This window comes from Cricetulus griseus, chromosome 4 (assembly GCF_003668045.3).
Source record: "Cricetulus griseus strain 17A/GY chromosome 4, alternate assembly CriGri-PICRH-1.0, whole genome shotgun sequence".
Lineage (NCBI taxonomy): Eukaryota > Metazoa > Chordata > Mammalia > Rodentia > Cricetidae > Cricetulus > Cricetulus griseus.
In genome coordinates, this window is record NC_048597.1 from 85,410,090 (window position 1) to 85,432,187 (window position 22,098).

At 44.2% G+C, this 22,098-nt stretch overlaps 1 protein-coding gene across 1 annotated transcript; it reads right to left on the reverse strand.

Moving 5' to 3' along the window:
• Positions 1-170: 170 nt before the first annotated feature.
• Positions 171-19,733, reverse strand: Hsph1 (heat shock protein family H (Hsp110) member 1). Its single transcript, NM_001246720.1, is given in 20 exon segments — positions 171-1,027; positions 1,757-1,918; positions 2,105-2,224; positions 2,332-2,439; positions 3,341-3,466; positions 4,047-4,184; positions 6,569-6,700; positions 8,072-8,280; positions 10,402-10,535; positions 10,706-10,812; positions 12,318-12,546; positions 13,108-13,352; positions 13,691-13,738; positions 13,740-13,767; positions 13,770-13,824; positions 14,163-14,262; positions 14,735-14,857; positions 15,619-15,759; positions 17,330-17,387; positions 19,600-19,733. Coding segments are annotated over 20 exon segments (2,574 nt in total). The 5' UTR covers positions 19,707-19,733; the 3' UTR covers positions 171-823.
• Positions 19,734-22,098: the final 2,365 nt, after the last annotated feature.

Genomic DNA, 22,098 nt, shown 5'->3' on the forward strand with positions numbered 1-22,098 from the left:
AACCCACCCACACAGTTAGTTACCAGAGGACAAGGGCCAGGATGGTCACAGGTGCCAGCAGGGTCTCCCCAGGTGGGATTTTGAGCTGCATTCAGCAGGCAACATGCTTTAAGATGTTCTTTCCCCCCAATGCCACTTTAAGTCAGTAACAAAGCCAGCAATTTAGAAATGACACCACAGGGTGAACTTTATTTTAAAGCTCATGGGGCAGTCACAATGGTCACATGATTCATATATTTCCCGTGTCACACCTCACGGGACAGTGCACTGTATGGTGATAGTTACAGCCTTGCTTTGCATGCTGCTACAATTCATTAGCTGTGTTGTACTCGTTGAATTTGTAATAATGAAAGCAAAATCTACGGGACAGACTTAATTTTTGAAAGCCCTTATGCAAATCAGACTTAGTCTCATTATAAACACCCACAGCCACACACATGCGGAAATGGAGAGCAAAATGCAAAAGAAACAGCCTTGGCGAGAACAACTGCTCCAAAAGTCTCATCACAGAGCATTTGAACAAGCAAGTAGAGTTGTCTCCTCAAAAGACAAACTCAAACTCCTCAGCAGTCCAAGTGGCAATACTGTAGAGTACTCAGTGTGGGTCACACAGCCACACGACTCTGTCACCAAGGCTATTCTCCCTTAGGGTCAAAGACTACAGACTCAGGCTTTTCCTTTTTTCCCATATAATACACAAAATTTATAGACAGTCTTTTAAAAAAAAGAAAAGAAAATATAAATAGACGACAAAGTCTGTTGTACAGAATCACATACTATGGCAAACACATTTCATGAACTGGAGGAGGAAGCCAGGCAGCGCCTAGTCCAGGTCCATGTTGACAGAGCCCTTTTCGTTAGGGTGGCATTCACCGTTCTGATGTGGAGCTTCAGCACCAAAATTATCTTTGCCTTCTAAATCTTCTTTCTTGTCAAGATTTGGACCATTTGGAGTTCTCTCCAGTTTAGGTGACTCAATTTTTGGTTTGGGTTGATTTACAACTGGTTCGCAAACATTGTTCAATTCCTAAGAAAACAAAATTAGTCATTAGGGTAACTCCCAGCCACCCAGTCATTCAACCACTTCCTCCTACTCCTGATGCAGGAGTTTCTTACCCAATTCCATTTTCCTCATCAAACCTGTACAAACCTTAGTGACAAGTCTGATCAAAGTGACTACCTCCTATGGTTTCTTGGAGACTTGCTAGGTGGCTATGAATGCTACCTTATCACTACAACATAAAATGTAGGAATTATGAACTGCATAAATATGGAAGGGATAATGACTCAAGGTGAAGTCACTTCAAGATGAGGTTTATAGCTGGGATCTTAAAAGTGGCTGAAAAGGCCCACTCTCCCTTCGTCTGTTACAGGCAAGAAGCACGTATTGTTTTCTCAGGACTCTAGCACAGTGAAAGGGCTGTCCCTGGTCAAATGCCCAACCCAGCTGCTCTCCACAGCACAGCATCCTGACCAACTTCACCACACTTTCCTTTTCTCCCACAGGATTAACACCGACACCTGACAGGTGTTGTTGGTCTCCCTCCCTCAAAAGACAAATAGCCAACTGCTGGCACACGTAGGGGGTTCAAGGTACTAAGATTAATAATGGACAGGAGCAGAAGGAGTCTGCTGTGTGATGGCAATAGGGAATTAGGGAAGCCAGTACCGGTACAGAGGAGGTCAGGGATTTATAGGGGAAACGCCTGCCATGTGTCAAGCTGAATGGGAGTCCAGTGAAAGCTGACGCACTCACCTTGACCTTCGCTCGTATTTCATGAGTGCGCACAACAGGGTCCTGGTCAAGACTCCTTTTAGCCTGAGCGTTCATGACATTATTCATCCACTCCATCACCTCATTAACAGACTTCTCAACCTTCTTCATTTCTGATTCATCAATGTGGTTGTATTTCTCATCCTAGACAGAAAACACAACAGACACTATAGAGTACTGAACAGTCACATCACATCTACTCTGACCCACTTTCCCTAAGTTCAAATCCACCAACACTCCTCACTGGGCATCATTTATTAGGATAGAGACCCCCAGGCTACATGTTGGTTGAGTCGAGGTCTCTCACTCCTCAGGTGAGAGCAGCCCCACCTTGCTTCTGAAGTCTGCTGCAATCTTGGCATAGTGCTGCAGCCGCTGCCCCAGCTCCTCCAATACTTTCGGCCGTTCCTCGGCTTCTTGAAATCGAACTTTAACAGGATTGCCCATTTTCTAAAATGTAACAGAAGGACTGAATTAACAGTCGCCAAACTTACACTTCACTCACCATCTATGGCTTAAATTGCAGCTTGCATCTTTCAGGGGAGAAAAGAGCTTACCATCAACTCTTCCAACTTGTCGATATATGCTTGCTTAGCCTGGTCCTCTCCTTCCTCATACAGCCAGTCTTCTGTCTCTGTAAGAAGCCTCAGGAACTTTTCATGTTCCTTAATATGAAAGACAAAGATCAGTGGCAGCCTTACCTCAGAGGCTCTTAACCAAAGCAGGCACCTTAGCAGTGACCCCAGTTAGCTCACCTGGGAAGGATAGAACACTGGGTTCTCTTCACATTAACTAGAGTCCTATGGTATCACATGAGGCACAGGCATTGGGGCTTCTGTCTTACCACAGGATTTTAGCACCACTTCTGACTCACAATACTATACCCCATGGAGAAACCCAGGTTCAGGTCATGCTTGGGTCATGGAGGAGTAATTATGTCCCTACTTTCCAAAGCAATTGTCTTAATTATGCCCGACATAGGACTAACCAAAGCACACCACAGGGCAGCTCAGGGGTTGAATACTGTGTGTGTGTGTGTGGGGGGGGGGGGGGCAGAGGTTCCTAACCCAAATGTAAAGCATCTTTAAGAGTTAATCCCCACACCATACTAGGTTGTTGTCTGGCCAGTCTTTGTTCCTCAGTTCCATCTGTCACACAGTTGTGCTTCTGGATTACCCAGAGCCTTGCTTAGGCAAGCAAAGGGCGAAGGGGACGTTGATACTTAGTAACAGTGTTGACGTTGATACTTAGTAACAGTGTTGACGATGGACTGAACAGGCCCCTCCAGGTGACAGCAAAAGACGCTGCCCACAGAACACCATCATAGAAGCTGAAGGGTTCTTACTTACCTTTCCAGTTCCTAAGTCATACACCAGACTCAAGAGCAGATGTTTGTATGGGGAAGACTATTAGAGTGACATACACTATGGTAGGTGGGCCTCTCTCCAGGACCCTGCTCAGTTTCTGCTCTCAGAACACTCAAGTGACCACAAGCATAGAGGAATAAGTGTTAAACTCGACTCTTAAACATTTGGAACTATCTAGTAACAGAACCCTGAAGCATACCTGTTGGCATATGAATTTCTCATATGGTCCACACAGCTTGTCCCTGAACTCATATACACACTCTTCCACTGCGTTTTTAGCGTCGTTTCTCTCCTTCTCCAGTTTGTCCTGCATTATCATTTTTCCCTGTCAGGAAGCAGAGGTTAGTCAACCTTCCAGTGACTCAAGACACACCTGAACACCTGAGGACAATGACCACATAAAACTCGTTTCAATCTATACCTCACAAAACATTTTCTACAAAATGCCACGGTCCTTCTTTTATAAACACACACAGACATGTTGTTTTACAATGCAATGGAAAGTCACCCCGCTTTTCATTACACTCTTAAATTTAGAAATGGGCAATTTTTACTAAGCTTCTAAATACAGTACCCTCATTTAAGTGAACAGGTTCTTACTCTGAAACTAAGAAGGCATATAATCCTATGGCCTGCTTCCTATTGTGCCTGTACCAGATTGTCAACCAACTACTTCACAAGAACAAAGCGATTCTCAACCAAGCCAAGCACAACTACCACAAACACCAATCTCCACAGTATCCAAAACCCAACAGACTCCTACAGATTAATCAGAAAGGTCCATTCCTTTGCCTTTATCCCATCTCTGAACTCACTCAGAACTTCACACCTGGTGAAGAATTAGCCATATATCCCTTGTAGTATGCAGACAAAACCAAACAGAAATATCTAATTAAAGCACTTACCTCAGTCTCAATGTACATGTTAAGAAGGTCTCTCCCTAACTGCCAGACCAAATTGGCTTCTACAGGCAGTTCAACGTTTACCACTTTTATTTTAGGTTTTTTGGCTTCTGGAGGCTGATCAACTTTCTTTTCATTTGCCTTTAGGGTTAAGAAAAAGAAAAATTCTCAATCCCTGGAAAATAAGTACCAACCACATTTACTGATGTTTTATGCACAATCTCTAACACTCATGCTGGAACTATCTAAGAGCATCTACAGCCACCACCCACCTCAGACTACAGCAATAACTACACACATCATCTTCCTGCATCAACTCACCATCTTCTCTATGCACATTAATCTTTAAGTCCTTTCCAAATCCCTTTAAATTCAAAACTAAATTATCTACTTTCTAGTCTAGAACCTGACAATAATACTTTCACAGAAACCCAGACCAACACCAGAGATGTTAGATTTCAGTCAACTGCTGAAATGCCTGTCTTAGTCCCTCTGGCCCAGCACAGTACCTGTTCCAGTCAGAATTAACACTCTGAGAATCCTTCTAGAACTGAACTGTGTACCACATGCCTTTCAGCCCTATCACTTTGAAGACAGACAGGTACAGTGGTCATACCTGTCCTTAGCACTCAGGAGCCTGTAGCTATGTGTCTGAGGCCAGCTTGGGCCACATAGAGATGAAAAGGTCTTATGGCAGCAAGTGGCAGGGTATCCCAATCTGAAAAGCTTCCAATTCTAAATTTGAAGCCAGTATGCACCTGCCACATGTAGAAAAACTCCACAGCTAACTGCATGTAGATAGGTCATAGCCAATATACAAACATTAAAAAAAAAAAAAAACCCCACCAAATGTTTGACATCCTAACCCTAAGACACGTCACTGTGTATGTGACTACCAAAAGAAAAATTGCCAGCACATGAAAACATTACCTTTAGATAAAGGCTAGTCAGTGTATTTTATTACAGATTATTCAAATGATATAAATATAATGCTAGAGGTGGCCTTTAATTTTCCAAACACTGTCCACTTCCCTTTCTTATCATGTATCCTGCCCCAACTGACACAATGCCGAGGAGACTCAGCTGCATGGTGGAGTTAAGGTATGTGTATAACCTAGCAGGATTGCCTAGGCTAGCACGTCAAGAAGGGAAGAACAATCCCACCGCATGCCTGTGCCTGGGCACCTCAACTACAAGCTTCAGGGCTTGTTCAATGGCTGCACTAAGACCACAGAGCGCATGCTCCCTAGAGACCACACCTCTACTAATTGTTGTGGCTCATGCAGTCAGTCCTCAGTGCCAATGCATCACACCCTGAACCCCAACACAGAAAAATAAACCCACTGCCTTCAGCTAGCAAGACACAGGAGTGCAACTGATACTCCAGGAACGAAATAAAACTGTAGTATATACAGCAGTTAACAGAAACAAAAGGAGTACAAAATCCAACCAACCCTTGACCAAACCATCATAACCACAAAATGGCGTTCCAACACAAATGAGAAACCCTCCAACAAGTGCTTAAGGGCTGAGCTCCAACCCAATGTCATTTTTCTAGAAAGGAGCTAAGACTATCTGCAAAAGTCTGTTGACACTTAACTCTAAATCAAGGGGAATGGTATTAAAATGTGAGGACCCATTTTCTAAATAAATGTCACCACCTCAATTCTTTTCTAATAAGGGAAAAAATGAAAAGTAGCTTTCAAAAATCTGTCAGAAAACAGAGTTCACGCATGCCCTTAGCCACAAGATTAATCAGGAGAGAGGCAAGCAAAAAGCGGGCTGAACAATCAACTCTGGCTTCCACCAGCCCTTCCCTTCCGTAACTGGCTTGAGTGAGCGTGAGCTATGTTCAGGATGTGAGCGGAAACCAGACTAGGACGGGCAGCTACTCATTTACACAAAGCCTGCAGAGATGTGAACTCTGAAGTACATACAGCTTGAGCTGGAAACCACGGGGCCTTTTCTTCTTAGTATCAACATACTTCTCAGTATCTCACTAATTTGAAACGTCTGATTACAATCTGCCATTTTTCAAGGGACGCAATAGTTTTATTTAGCTTCCAATACTGGAAACAAGGCAAAGGAATAATCACTTGGAAATGTAGGTGGCTATTATCAGACCATCATAATTAACTCAAAATTGACAGTAACTTGAAAGGATAAAAAGTTTATTAGACTCCTAAAACCCATGTATTAACTAGTTAATTAATCTTGCAGCACTGGGATGCATCTTTCTGCAGGTACTTCTGCCCTTCAGCAAACATCAGGCCTGCTTTAGGCTCATCTGGGAGTGGTGTTATCAGGAGAAGCTCTGGGATCTAAAGGAGAATACTGGTTCCCTGCTTAACGTTGAGTACTCCTTCTGGCTGGTTTTTAGCCAAAGAGTCACATGTAGAAAATGAACAGAACAAAACCCTACAGCCCGTAAGTCACCTGCATTACTCTTGAAGCCACAGGTTTATAGCATTAACCATCACATGCTGCAACATTGTCTATTGGAATGAACTGGAAGAGTCACTCACTTTGTCAGCATCTGGGATTTTGTTTTCTTCTGAGGGAAGTTCAGGTGAAGGGGGAGACTGTGAGGTTTGTTGACCATCGGTTTGTACCTGGGGCTGGGTTCCAGCTTCACTGTTGTCTTGCTGGCTATTTTTCTGAAATGAAAGCCCAGGCACAAAGGATGTAGAAAGCAGGTGTACTTGTATAAATTTAAAGTTATAGGGCACCAAAGACAGTACTCTCAATTTCTGAAATCTTAGTAGGGGGCAGAAAAGGTACTAGATTGAAAACGAAACAAGTACGTGAAACCTTAGACATTTCAAACCTGTAAGAAACTTTATGAATGACAGTGTTATAGTTGGTTATGTAATCCATGAGGGCTCTGACTGGTGGATGACAACCCAGAGCTCCCCTTGAAGAGCCTTTCACCTAAGCCTGTACAGATCTGACTCTCATAAGCACAGGAAATGGGCTACTAGCCCAGGCTCTTTCCAAACCCAAGTGTCCAACTCGAGGAGCAGCAGCAGCACAGGCCTCAATGGCAACACTCAAGAGTTACAGAGAACGACCAACTATTGGTTATTCCAGGGTTTATCATTCCCAGCTCATGACTCAGCTACCTTACCCCACAGGATCTCAGGACAAAGAATAAATAGCACATGCCAACTAATAACCCTGCCTAAAAATATGCCTTAAAGACAAAAGGGAAAGACAAGTAGCCCCGAAAGTTCTTTAGTAGCCCTCAGTCCCCAGCAAATCTGTGCCTGCTATGACCTTTCCTCATTACTAGAGAACAAGGCTGACCTACTAACTATTCCCTGCCCACCCACTCAAGTCTTCCACATTTTCCACCCATGGCTTCTAGGACCTAAGGAGACACTGAGAGGCGAGAGGCATTACTCACACCCAAGGCACTATGACCCCCATCACCCTGGAACAGTATCCACATGAGAACAAAGCTCAGGTCATATGATGCTAATGGTCCTGCAGTGTTCGAGACCACTGGATACCAAAGAATTACATCAATACTGCATTGCCTGCTTCTTCTAAGCCATTTCTTTCTGTCTGTTCCCAGAAATCAATTGCAAATCTAAGCTAAGATGAGGAGTCACAGTGCCACCATTATCTGTGACATTCTTCTTCTTGACTCCCCCAACCCAGAAAGCCATATTAATAAAAACAAGTCCTGGAATACCAAGGCCAATTTTGCCATACAATGAAAATGAAACAAAACCCACTTTTCCATTTCAAATTTCATAGTAGTTTTTTAACCAGTCAACATCCGATTTTCACATATACCTTTAAGAAATCAAGAAAAGAAAAAGCAACTTTTCCCAGCCACATACCAGTTTCTTTAAGAGGTCAGGCACCTCAGTCACAATACATAATATTCTCATTTCCTCCAATTATTACACAAACTTCTGATCAACATTATATGTATTGAAAAGTATTTAACCTTTAACCTCCTATAGCTTAGAATGAAGTCAATTCTATCTTTGAATGTGACAATTGCTCTAGCCACTTACATCTACATCTGAGCTTTCTGCTGGCTTCTGATTTGGACACTCCATGTCTGCCTCGACAGAAGACCCGTCGTCTTCCTCTGTTGGGACTTTTTCCACCATGGATGCCGTGGAGATGGTGAAAATGCCATGTGTGTTCACACGCACCTTGACTTTCACTTTAGACTTTTCTCCATCTTTCTGTGCAGAAACATTCTGAACGACAAAACGGCCTAGAACAAAAAGGAATTGCCACTTTAGAGACCCATTTTTATTTCTACAAAGACAGCCAAGAAAATACAAGGCTAAGAAATCAAGCCACTCCACAACTCTTTCTCCATCCCCAACTTCCAAGTTCCTTGGCAGGCACTTAAGAGTCTATTTACAGTTATACGGCTACCCCCAGCATGTCACTGAACCTGTGTAAGGAAGCATAACCTTGTAGTAACTAACATCCCTGGGCAGACACCAGGGGTAGGAACAGTCTTCTGCCACCTCCTCATCTCCTGGTGGATGAGCACACATCAGACATGAGAATCTAAGGCAGAGGAGATCAAGCACACACTAAATTTTCAGTCTTTTAGGGAATACCAATCTTCTTCTTTATAGTTTATTTACTTTTATTTCATTTGCATTGGTATTTTGCCTGTACGTATGTCTGTGTGAGGGTGTCAGATCTTGGAGTTAGAGACAGTTGTTAACTGCCATGTAGGTAACTGGGAACTGAAGTCAGGTCATCCCGAAGAGCAGTCAGTGCTCTTATCGGCTGAGCCATCTCTCTAGCACAAGGGGACATTAGCTGAACCCATCAAAGCTTGCATTGGTAGGGTAGTCCTATGGCCTTGCAGAATAACTAAGAACACAGTCTGAATGCTGCTGTGAACTGGTCTCCTAGAGTGGAGGTTCTCAACCTGTGGGTTGCAACTCCTAGAGTAGAACAAGACTTTCATAGGACTTGCCCTAAGACTATTGGAAAACACAGATATTTATACTTATGGTTCATAATAATAGTAAAATTACAGATATGAAGTAGCAACAAAAATAATTTTATGGTTGCGGGTCACTACAACATGAGGAACTATATTAAAGGGTCACAGTGTTAGGAAGATTGAGAAGCACTGCTCTAGACAGTCACTATTTACAATAAGCACTTACTGTAAAGCCAAGTCCAACTGTTATCCCCCACTAAATCACACGCCTCCAGGGCTGCTGAAGTGGCTCAGCAGAGATAAATGCTTGCTGGCAAGGGTGCTGACCCAAGTTCAAACCTAGAACCCACGGTACAAGAAGGGAACCAATTCCCAAAAGTCCTGTGACCCCCCCATACGTGCACTCACACACAAATAATGTTCTAAAAATATGTATTTTTCTGGACACGATGGCATGTGCCTTTAATACCAGCACTCAGGAATACCTAGCAAGCTCCAGGAAGAGCCAGGACTACATAGACAGATCTGGTATCCAAAAATAAAACTGTTTGAACCAGTTATATTCAGGAGTTACATGGAACCTAAGTCTTTTAGCTAAGGTACCGTCTGCACAGCACATACAGCAAGATTTAACTACTGGGCCAGTCAAGGATGCTGGCTGGCAGAGATCACTAAGTCAGGAAGTAACTGCCAAAAGGTCCTTTACAGAAACAACAATTCTGGGTACCACACTCATGAGTACGGAATGTGAAACTGCTCAGGATGGACAGCTCATGATGGATGGTTTCGGTGAACGAAACACTAACACTTATGCAACAGCTCATCTCTGTACAGTAGTGGGCAGATAATGCAGAATCCAACCCTGACAATCTCGGTCCACAGTCAACAGCTTCTCCAGCTCTTCTCCTACCACTACATTGTCAACAGTATTTTAAAAGCAGTATGTGATGGGCCAGAACACCTTAGTCTTCAGAAGATAACACAGCTGGCTAACTGGAGGCCTTCAAGTGCTTTCTTTGTAAATGAGGTGAGGGCAACTCTTGAGAGGCCTGGCAATAACAGCAGCCTTTCCAATATAAAAACTACTAAGTTCCTAAAACTACAAGCAGACAATGACAAGCCTCCCCCAGTGAACACTGCACCTGAAGAGACACCCCTCCATAGAGAGGGTGAAGTAAACAGGAAGAACTGGTCAAATGCCACCCTGCTGTGGGAGCCAAGCTTCCAATCTGAAGTAACACCCTGCCATAACACTTCACCTTGGGGGGAGGTCTGTATAGTGGTCAGTACTCTGCAAATAGACTCCATCACAACAGGCCAGCAATAGCCAGGCCAGCAAGTCTCCAGGTCACCACTCTTCTGCAGAAGCAATTATGTCTAAGTTTACACTGAACGATGGGCAGGTGCACGCTGGGACTTGCTTACCTATTTTTGCTTCTGGATAAGGAACTCCTTGAGGGTCCGAATAGAACGCTTCCAGCTCAAAAGGCCCCCTTCTCAAGAAGGTGAGAACTTTGGAGAAAGGTGCAGCATGGTTCCGACTGAACACCTCATGAACACTAGGGAGGGAGGAAGCAAGGACACCGTCAGCTCGGCCTTGACAGACACTCTGCAGTCTTACTGACTCTGCCACCATACGAAAGGTGGAGAATAGGCTTGGCCCCTAAAGCCCCCAGTCACTTAACTCTTATCTAAAGACAGCATCAGAAAGCAATCTGCGGCTACATACCCTTCGGTTTCTTCTGAGTCGTGGTTCCAGACCAGAGAAATTGGGAAAGGAACTGCATCGGTGACAGAGAACTCTCTAACTTTAAATGCCGGAGACAGAATTGCACACTTGAAAAGACAAAGTACTTAAATGTTAGAACCATGGTCAGCACATTCTTTCAATACACCTTTTACTATGACAATGCCAGCGGGATGGCAGATTTAAACTGCTTGCAGCACGTGTCACCTTAAGCATAAAGAATGTGTCATCTTCACATTATGCTAATCACTAGGCCCAAAGACAAACCACGAATCTTGGGCCAGCAATTCTTAATTCCAAGTTTCACAGACTGAAAACACAGGTTTTCCCAGAAATGCCTTGCTGGTGGCATTTTTGATTACAAGCTGATTTTCTTTTGATGTTTTCACCCACAAGAAGTTCTGCTTTATTGCTTTCACATGTCAAAGAAACCAAAAAAGGGTGGAACTCAAAATGTTTGCATTTTCGATAAAATTTGTAAAATGAAAAGCAGTGGCAAATTAAAAAAATGGGACAGGACAGATAGAAGTTCCTGTCTACCCAGGACACACTCAACTAACTGAACAAATGAAAGTACACAGCCCCAAAAAGGAGAGCTCATCTCATCAGGGGTAAAGCAGAACGTAGAAACTAGGGCTTCCCAACATTTGGGGAGCCAGAGATGAAGCAGCACATTCCACTATGAAGGAAAAAGAGCGAAGCCCTCCCTGCAAAGGGCTACTGAGGAATGAGACACCCATGGGAGGGTTAGTTCAGGTGAGGGGGGGCGTCAAACACGCTAAGTGTACCTATGCGCATGTGACAGTGTTGTAAGGAAGCCCACTGTTTTGAACAATTAACAAGCATTAATGAACCCCAAAGCCAGGCTAGGCCATGACACGAGAGTAGGCAGGGCTGCCCACTCTTCTGCTGGGGTATCCAAGGCAGGTTCTCTAAACACCTTTGTTCAGAATCTCTTCACTGTCAAACACCTTCTCTTCACTACCAACATCTAGACTAGGTGCTTCTGTGTCCCAATGTAACTCTTCAGCTTCATTTGGGAGTGGAAGAGAATGTACTTTCTTTCTTTCTTTTTTTTTTTTTTTTTGGTTTTTGAGACAGGGTTTCTCTGTGTAGCTTTGGAGCCTATCCTAGCACTCGATCTGGAGACCAGGCTGGCCTCAAACTCAGAGATCCGCCTGCCTCTGCCTCCTGAGTGTTGGGATTAAAGGCGTGCACCACCAACGCCCGGCGAGAATGTGTTTTCTAAAACCTTTTGGTAACTAACCTCTACACACCTTCCTCAAATCAATTCTTTATTACAACTGAGTAATGTTTAAATTCCCCCATGTGCTTGAGAACAATTGTCATCACCACCACACAGCTGACTAGCGCTCTACAGCTGTTTTCTGCCATCTTGGAACCAGGCAGGCCTCATCTCACAACACCAGCTGGGCAGCAATTCTTTTCACCTTCCAATCTCTGCACCTCATGACAGCAGCACCCCAGTCTCTCCTAGTCTTAGGGATTTCTCTAAAGTAACTTCCTCTGGAATGGAAGCAGGCACAGGGCTCCATGTGCTGAAGCACCAGGGTGAGGGACAGCAGGGACTCACCTGCAATGCACATCCTCTAGCCACGGCTTCATCCGCATTGAGTGTGGTGCTGACATCTTTTCCAAAGAATTTGGCAATTCTTTCTTTCACAGCTGGAATTCTTGTAGCACCTCCAACAATCTCAATGGCACTCACATCCTCGGTCTTGAGGTGAGTTTGTTCCATCAATGAATGGAGGGGGACCTCGATTTTCTGCAGGAGTTCAGCACACAGTTCTTCAAACTGTGACCTTAGTAAACGAAAAGAGCACACCGTCAGTCATATTAGGAGCTTTTACCAACCCAATTCATTTCACCTTTTCCTCCCAGTACCCCAAATCCCACACAGGCCAAGTTATTAACTTTATATAAGATGCACATAGTCAGTGTGTATATTTATATTCATACATATCACAGCATGAAGAGGATGTGGAGAAAATTCTGTAGATGATATACAAAGAAACCAGTGGCATTTAGGAAAGACTTCTAAAACCCCCCACAGGCTGATGAGATGACTCGGCAGGCAAAGGCACTTAGTGCCAAGCCTGACACCCTGCATGGAGAAAAAAACGGAGTCCTGAGAACTGTCCTAGGAGTTCCACATGTACACCATGGCAGGGAGACAGACAGATAAGATAGACAGACACACTTAAAAAAGCATTCCTCATAGATGTGTCCCTAAGTTCTGAGTGATATACAATGGTGCCTACAGCCAACAGCCATAACCCCGAAAGGAAAGATAGGGTCACAAAGATCACTGGGGCTACACTTTCAATCATCCACTTCATATGTAGAACTCAGGAGATAAATACCTGTTCATCTTTGCAGAGACATCTTTGTCATTCATGAAGCATTCGATGTTGAGTGGCAGGTCTGTGCTGTTAGAGCTCATGAGCTTTTTCAACTTCTCACACTCCTGATGGAGGCGAAGGAGTGCTCGGATTTTGGATTTTGCATCTAACTTGTACTTGGTCTTAAACTCAGCACAAAAATGCTCCACCAGCTTCTCATCAAAGTTCTTTCCTCCTAAGAAGGGATCAAATGCTGTGCCCAGAACCTAAGGTTGATTTAAAAAGACAAAGAATGAGGTCACTTTCAATCACAGCTTAATTTGAATCTTAGATATTCCTATTTTAAAAAAAAGGCTAACAGGCTCACAACTTCTACTTAAATCCAAGTCAGGAGGGATGTAACTAAAGGAACACCAATCTCTTTAAATCTCTTATGGTATTCCCTACTTTGACTATCCATGCTGAAGAGAACCATAACATTTATTTTTCTTAAACATGAAAGAACCCAGACCTGCCAGAGCCTGCTACGAAGATTCCAGCTGTCTAAAGCTCCTAGCTTCCAGGTTCCCCCAACTCTTCTCCAGCAGGGGAGTTTCAACTTTACCTTGAGTTTTCCTTTGTTAAAAGCACAGGCAGACACTTGGAAAGAGGAGTGGCCCATGTCCACAAACACCACTACCCGAGGCTTCTCATCTGCATTTGGGAGGTCCTGCTTATAAATTCCGTAATTCAAAGCCACTACAAGGAAAACAAAAGCCAGATCACCAGTTGTCTAGCCCATTTCCTTGGGGATTTATTGTCACTGGAAGACCCTTTACATCTTATAAAGAATCAGTTACTACTCTCTTTGTGACTGTTGGATAACGAATGACCCATGGCTCTTCAACGTTAAGAGATATGATTAACCACAAGTCACAAACAGTGCCAGACTATACAACACTACCACATTTATTAGGAGCCTGCTTATCCAAACTTAGTTTTCCTTAACTGTAAAAGCACTATCAATTGGGATGTAAATCATAACGTTCCTTACAAAGGCACTGCTAGCAAACATACCAATAGGTGCTTTCTCTTACCAGCTGTCATGTCATTCATGAGCCGCAAACAGTTCAAGCCCACGATCTGTGCAGCATCCAGGACAGACCTCCTCTCGGCATCAGTGAAGAAGGAGGGGACCTGCAAAGACTGTAACTTTAGACACAGTTCTTCTAACTGCTCCGAAAGCCACCCTAATAAAGTCATAGTGGGTGCCTGGCCAGTCCCTCAAAATAAACTAAATTTATACTTTGTTTCTAGTGATTTTCTTGACTTTCAGAGTTGCATAGAGAAGAGAAGAAAAATTAAAACAAGAACAATAATTCCCAAACAACAATAATAATAATTCCCAAAGCACTGGTTTTCAGCCAAGGGAAGAATTCTTTCACTGTGTAGAGCTCACAGAACGCTCCATGGCTGCATAGCAAATCTCTGTGGTTAAGAACTCTTGCAGCTTCTAGATAAAATTACCACCGAGCTTACTTTGAAATGCTCCAGGACATTCAGTTAAGAATACCTTAGAAAGTAAGGGAAGAGCATGCATATATGCAATACTGGTGCAAAATAAAGGCAAGCTGAAACCAAACGCACTGCCTGGCTGGGTTCTACTTACTGAAATGACACAATCTGTTACTGGCTTCTTGAGGTTGTTTTCTGCAGTTTCCTTTAACTTAGTCAGCAACATGGCTGTTATCTGCTCCACGCTAAAGAGATGCTCTTCATCCATGTACATGACCTACAACACCGTGGAAAATACTCAAATGTTAACACTTCAGTTAAATGGTAACAAGAACTTCCAGCTTTGAGCACATATCCTGCTCCACAAAATTTGAGTTTATTTGGTTTGGGAAGAAAAAAGGAACTAGAAAGAAGGGGAGGAAAAGAAGGAAGCACTTTTCCCTAGAGAGGAAAAGAGGGAAAGGCTATGGCTGAGTCACTAAAGGCTGGTCACAGACAGCTGCTGTCAGCCGCATTTCTCGTGGCCACTCTACTGCTTTCCACATACTCCCAAAGAGTCCCTCACCATGTCTGAGCCACCAACATTACTTGAATTTTTTTTTTTAGGATTTTATTTATTTATTATGTATATAACATTCTGCTTCCATGTATATCTGCACACCAGAAGAGGGCACCAGATCTCATAACAGATGGTTGTGAGCCACCATGCGGTTGCTGGGAATTGAACTCAGGACCTCTGGAAGAGCAGCTGGGACTCTTAACCTCTGAGCTATCTCTCCAGCCCCATTACTTGAATTTTTTAAAAATACCAAATCAGCCAAAAAATTACTAGAAAGTTAGAAGAACCACTGAATAACCTACGTAAGTATGCATTATCTGCTAAGTACTTCTCCAGAGATGGCTTCTATTAACTGCACTTTAAAAGGAGCCAGATGAGATGGAAAGACCCCACCACTGTGTCCAGTCAACTTGCATTAAAACTCTAAGGGTGCGAGCACTCCCCTCTAAAGAATAGAGCTGGTGGATCAGTTGCATTACCTTTATCCCAACGCCACCATTCTTCATGGGGACCAAATCATAGCTCAGGCTTTCCTTTTCCTTTTGAATGAAGGGGTCACTGAATGCTCTGCCATGGAACCTCTTAAAGCTAGACACTGTGTTGTTTGCATGAGTGATTTGCTGCAAAAGAAATGCAAGATTTAGAACTTTTTTTTCTAATTTCGTTACCTACCAGTACCTACAGCAATTTCAGACAGTCATTGTGCATCTCAAACCAACTCTGGGGGGTATACCTAACTTTCCCTCAGAGTCCTCGATTTTCCATGAATGGATAGATCCTACTGTACTTTCTTCTATGGAAAATGCCAGAAGGAAAAGCAATGGTGTCATCAGACTTTGGGGCAGATCTCAAAATCTGCAAGATAAAGGAAAAGACAGTGCAACTGTCCCCAAAGCTCTAGAACTCTTCAACTGTATCCCATTGTCTCCCCCAAGTAACCCCACAATCACTGCTCCCACTAAGGTCAGACTTGGAGCATCATCAGGTCAGGACCTTACACACTTCTGCCTAGAAACTGGCCTATGCCAGAACTAGAGGAGGTGAGGATAAAAAGTTTCTAAATGACTACGGGGGAGGGGGCAGATCTTATTGCTAAACTCAAACCCATCTCACGCTGCTGGACGTGCATGCTAAAAAAGGCTGTACTTCAGCAACCTGTTCCCTGGAAAATGGTCTTGTTCTCAGGTGCACATGGTAATAAGGGGCACGAAATTCAGTAGAACTGGGTGGAGATATGCCAACTTGCTCTGAGATGGTATATTCTCAATCTACTATTTGGGCCAACCCACTTCCGAGGACATTTCGCTCCAAGGTAGGCTCCTCAATAAAAGTGAAGAAGATGAAAAACCACTAAACTTTTGAAGTCATTTACACTTGCAAGCACCAAGAGACTATTACTTTCATCTCGTACAGCTGAGCGGTATCCCAAGGGTCAGCACCAGTAGGTGTGCTCATACACTAAGCTTCTAAAACCAACATAAATTAGACACAAACACACACAACTATGAAGATATTTTGTAGGAGTCAGTCCCAGGGATGGAATTCATGCTGTCAGGCTTAGCAACAGGTGCCTCTACCCACTGAGGACCTCATTGCCTTTGAGAAACTACACATTCAAAGACAAAAGTCAAGTGTGTAATTTAAAAATTTTAAAGCCAAGCATGCTGTCATGTCCCTTTAATCCCAGCACTCAGGAGGCAAACCTCTATGAGTTAAGAGGCCAGCCAGAGCCAAACAGTGAGAGCACATATCTACACAGACATACGCGTTTTAATTGAAAAGCAATGAAGTTACCCTAATTAAGGTTATCAATAAAAATCTAAGGAACAAGAGTGGGGATGAGGAAGCAATCACCAGAGGGTTCAAAAAGAACTGACACACACACATCTCCAAGAGTTAATTTTCATTTTTAATGTGCAGACTTGAGTGTCTACATGTATGTGCATAGCACATGTGTGCGTGGTTCCCATGGAGGGTTTAAGCAGTGGAGCTACAGGCAGTGAGGAGCCAGCAAGTGGGCGCTGAGAACCAAACCTGTAAGAGCAACAAGTGCTCCTAATGGACTGAGCTATCTCTCCAGCCCTGAGTTATAGTTTTAAAACCTTAACTATACTGAACTTCAGTGCATCATTCTGGGGTGCTGCTGGGAGTTTCCTTTAAGCCAGATGGGCATTCTCTTCAAGAACATACCTGATTTTTGGCTGCAACTCCAATTGTTCTGTTTTTTGGTCCAAATGATATGACTGACCTAGAAGTAACAGAAAACAAACATTTCACATTTGTCCAAAAGCACACATGTGGCCATTTCTAAACTGACAAGAGGAAAATCCCAATACAAAACAAAACAGAATTCTGCAGCTTACAACTTTCACCAGATACTCAAAACTTGGTCTGGGGCATTAATAATTTAAAGCCACAGCTCTGACAATTGAGTCCAAGTGTTAGCCCTGCTTCTGCTTGCAGTTCGGGAATTCTTGCTCAATACCTTATTAAGTGCTAGTACAGTGTCATCAGGTCACAAAAGACATGGAACTGAAAAGCTCTCAACTTAAGTGTTATTAAACTTGGCATTATGCACAACCAACAAAAAGTACAATGTAACTGTACCTCTATCATCAGCTTCATACAATCCTAAATGTCACCGCCACTTCTTATTTTTGTCCTGATCTACCACCTGCTCTAGAATTTAAAAGGTTTTATGTAACTTGAAGAGGTCTATGGTATTGCCTGTGGGGTTTAAAGCATACAGACGAGGCTCCCATCTGGAAGATTCTACTAAAGAAGGTCAAATAAGAAGACAACATAGAACCGAAGTCACTGCAGACTGAAGTATAAATGCTCAGGTAAAGGAGTGACCAATTCGTCACATTAGACACACTTTGACCAGATGAAGAGTGACAGGCACTTTCCTCAGCCATGGGAAGGGAATGCATAGTAACAGAACAGAGACAAGATGGAGAGGTCTTGTGAGGAGGAGGCGGTGATTAAGGTTTTGGATTAGAGGCGTAATCTACTGTGCATTACTAATCCAAACCTAATCTAATTTTGGTTCAGTCACTCCTACGTGGGTAAATGGGATGAGTAAAACGGGACTATACCGAGGACATTTAAATTTGCTGTAACCGAATCATCTTGGAGCTTGAGGTCTTAGCGGGTACTAAATGTCACCCTAAAAGCCAGGAATCCTCAAGCAAAGGCTGGACCTTTTAAGGTGCAGTCTACAAATCCTGTGATTCCGAGCTGAGAGATTAGACACTTGATCTTCTCATTTTCCAAGTCAATTAACTGACTGTAACAGGAATCAATAGCCAATTCAGTCGTTAACCCTGTGCTTTAACAGTAATACATCACTCGAAAATTCTGGTCAACACACCAACTCAAGCATCTCCGCCGCCTTCCTCTGAGCCGATTTAAAACAAAACAAAACAAAACAAAAACAAAAACAAAAAATAACAGAGAATAAAGAAGCACAGAAGCACCCTGAGCATAGAGAAGCACGGAAGGCTGGCATCTTTCCTACTAACCACCAAAGAACCGACCATCATGGCTTTGTAAAGAGGTAGACAGGAGCAGTTGCATTGCTCAGATAAGTTACCAGCAAAGCTTATTTCCTACTCTCTCTCATAAATGCTCCTCTACACATAAGTAACCTAAGGTTAGAATGATTTTACCTTCAGGTTCCATGTTTAATAATCTTTAACTCTGCACATGAAAAAAAAATAAAGACCTACAATAATTGCCTATAAAAGCAAGCAGCTGCTGTCATTGGCTGCACATGCAGGCCTACTTGCCTGTGTAACCTTCAGAAACTAACCCCCTCAAAAAGTTGCTTTTTTACCATGCTTCCGTTTGCCCACCCACGGTGCTGCATACTATTTAATTCTTAGACAAAAAAAAAAAAAAAAAATCCATCTTTCCCACAGAGTGCTTCCACAGCGGCGTGTTAGCAACAACAATATGAAATTTGTAGTGCTTATTCTAAACTGTGCAAAATAAACAATCGGTCTGGAAACTCATGAACGGCTTTCACGCCGAGCCTTTTAAAAAGGACTCTTCCAAAAAGCGATTCAGGGCACTAGGGCAACATTAGCAAACCGAGAGCAGATGAAAAGCAGAGGCGGTGGATTCCTCTACCATAGAGTGTTTCCGTGGTCGCTAACAACAGTCCACCCGCTCCCTAGGCAAGCAGCAGCGCGCACAGGCTCTGGAACCTTCTAGGTCATTTGGAGATTCACCATGCGGAAGAAAAGGCTCAGCAGCTTAGGCTCAGTGGAGATCCCTGCTGGGGTGCGAGCCGGTGCCAGGTTGAAGAAGCTGGGTGGGGGGCGGGAGGCGACCCGGGAAGGCCAATTCAGGCCAGGTGGTCTCCCGGTGTCACGGTTCTCGGAATCCCCGGGGCACCATCTCCCACGAGAAGCGGCGAGCTCGAGCCCTCCCCGGCCTCCCGGGCTCCTACTTACGGGGTGCAGCGGTCGCTGAACTCGTTGGCGATGGTCTCGATGCCCCCGGCCCGCGCCACCGCGATGTAGCAGCTCTGCGAGCCCACGTCTAGTCCCACCACCGACATGGCCGGTCCCGTCCGTCAGCCTCCGCCTCGGGTCCGCTGCGTGCGCCTCCTGCTCCCGACCGGCCGGGAAGATGCCTCAGGCTTACGCCGCGAGACTGCGCTCAGTCTCTGCCGCCGCCGCCGCTCGCTGCTCGCTGCTCGCCCTCTCGCACGCAGCCGCCGCCGCCGCCGCTGCGCCGCTCAGCTACCAATCCAAAAGGGGAGGTCCCAATCGCTCAGCCTTATGTAGCCTACTGAGGAGAACTTTCCAGAATCTGCGGCATTTACTCACCGGCGCCTCCACCGGCCCCTCCACGTGCCACTTCCGCTTCCTTCTTCTCGAGCCTTCGAGAAAGATTCTACCCAATGGACCGCTGGTCGCCCCGCGGGCGGCCCGCGTTGCCATAGTGACAGGGCAGCCGCTCGGATGCCATTGGCTACAGCAGATCGGGCTTGCTCGGCCTCCATCCCGCCCTCCCCATCCGGGGGACAGTTTGCGCTCCTGTTGACACCGGTGATAAATGACGGGCTGGAAACCCCTGCCGCTCTTGAGATGACCCCGGGCGGCAGCGTCTGGTTCCAGACACCGAAGAACTACTGAACGGGCGGAGCAGTGGAACAGTGGAACCCACTGCTCCAAGACCCCAGGCCTCTCGGGCCACCGACTTGCTGTCGGCAGAGAGCATGCCGGGAAACGTAGTTTGGCCGGGAGACCCGAGCGCCTTGCATGCTGGGGAGTGCAGTCCAGCGGAGAGGCCTGGGCGCTTTGCATGCTGGGATATGTAGTCTGGGCCGCGGTGCATGCCGGGACCCGGCTTTGTCTTGCGGGCTCAGAAGAGGAGGCCCAGCTGGTGGCTGCCTATTCGCGCGCTTTCTTTGGCATTGCCTTTGTACTCTGTTCCGCTCTTGTCTGTTATTTCGACAACTGATCAATTCCGATTTCGGAACGTCAGTTGTATGCCGCGAATAGGTAGTACGGTTTGTTGGCAAGATTCTTGCAGAATAAAACACCAGAGGTGGTGGTGGTGGTGGTGGTGCTGCTGCTGCTTCGAGCACCTTTTGGTTTCTATGCAATTTGGAAGGCTGCTGGGTAGTGTCACTTTTAGCTTATTTTGGGTACTAGTTTATGTCGACTGAGTTTAACCCTGACACTCCTAACCATTAATATAAATCAATGTGGTTTCTTACTTGTTTAATATAAGCTTTCGTTTTCTTTCCTTGGAAAGTGAGTTTTAGTTCTATAAAGAGACGCAGGAAGGCGAGGGGGGTGCCGCTTGCTCTTACTTTCAGTTCTTATGTATCGTTTACGTAAACACTTAAAAGTTTGCCTGAGAACCCCCATAACCTCTAGGATATGGAAATAAGCGCAGTTCAAACGCATGCTGCTAAGCAAGTGTGTAATTGAGTAAAGAGTTGGGACCCAAGGTTAAAAAACTTCTCCAGCAAGACAAGTGCGGTTGGTTAAATCGGGGGCTTATACACAAATTAGAGTAAATTGTATATGCTTGTGGTGTTGGTTAGCCTTGCCACTTTAGTTATTTCACCTGCTGCACGTAACTACCATATTTAAAATGGGAGAAGTTATCTCGGGGCGGCTGCATATTTTAATTTGACATCTGTTTAATGTAATCATTTTTGTTAGGAATCTCTTGTCTGAAACTTCCATGACCCCAACTTTTTTTAGTGTATGAAAACTTTTATTAAAATCGGCAGAATCATAGCTATTTTTAACAAAGAGGAACTATAAATTATTTGATCTACCTCCCACACTTCATATGAGAAACTGCAGAACTAAGTGGACCTGGACAGATCTGGGTCAGGTTCAAATCTTAGCACTCACTGCGGATACGCATTACATAAAATACAGCACCCAAATTTGGATTTCATGGGCTTGTGTTCTGGCTGTCTTTATTAATTTGTGAGCTGTGTGAACTCGTAATTACCAGCTCTTCTTGTGTACTCTCTCACAGGATTTTGTCATGATCAAAAACTTGCACAAAGCACTAACCGTATAATTATTATGTAATCGTGCTTAATGTCTGTAATCCTGGGCAAACCCGTAAAAATGCCAATAACACCCATTCTTGCTGGGAGTTTGGAAGGATTGGATGTAAATAAAACATCTAGTGTGCTAATGAGCATTCAGTAGATCACTGTAAGAAAAATTGCTGAAGCAAGTTTCAATGCCAGAACTGAAGTCTCAACTCCTATTGGTTGTGGGGGCTGAGATAAGCCATCTTCCTGTCTTCCCTTTAGCTAGCGAGACTTATCTGCTTCTGTACAGAACGAGACAAGTCACACGAGGCCAAAAGAAACCCTCTATTTGTTTTTTAAACACTTGTCACTTTCTGTTAGCCTCATTCTCTTTTACTTAAGTGTTCATTTATTTTTATTATTTTTAGTATGTTATTTC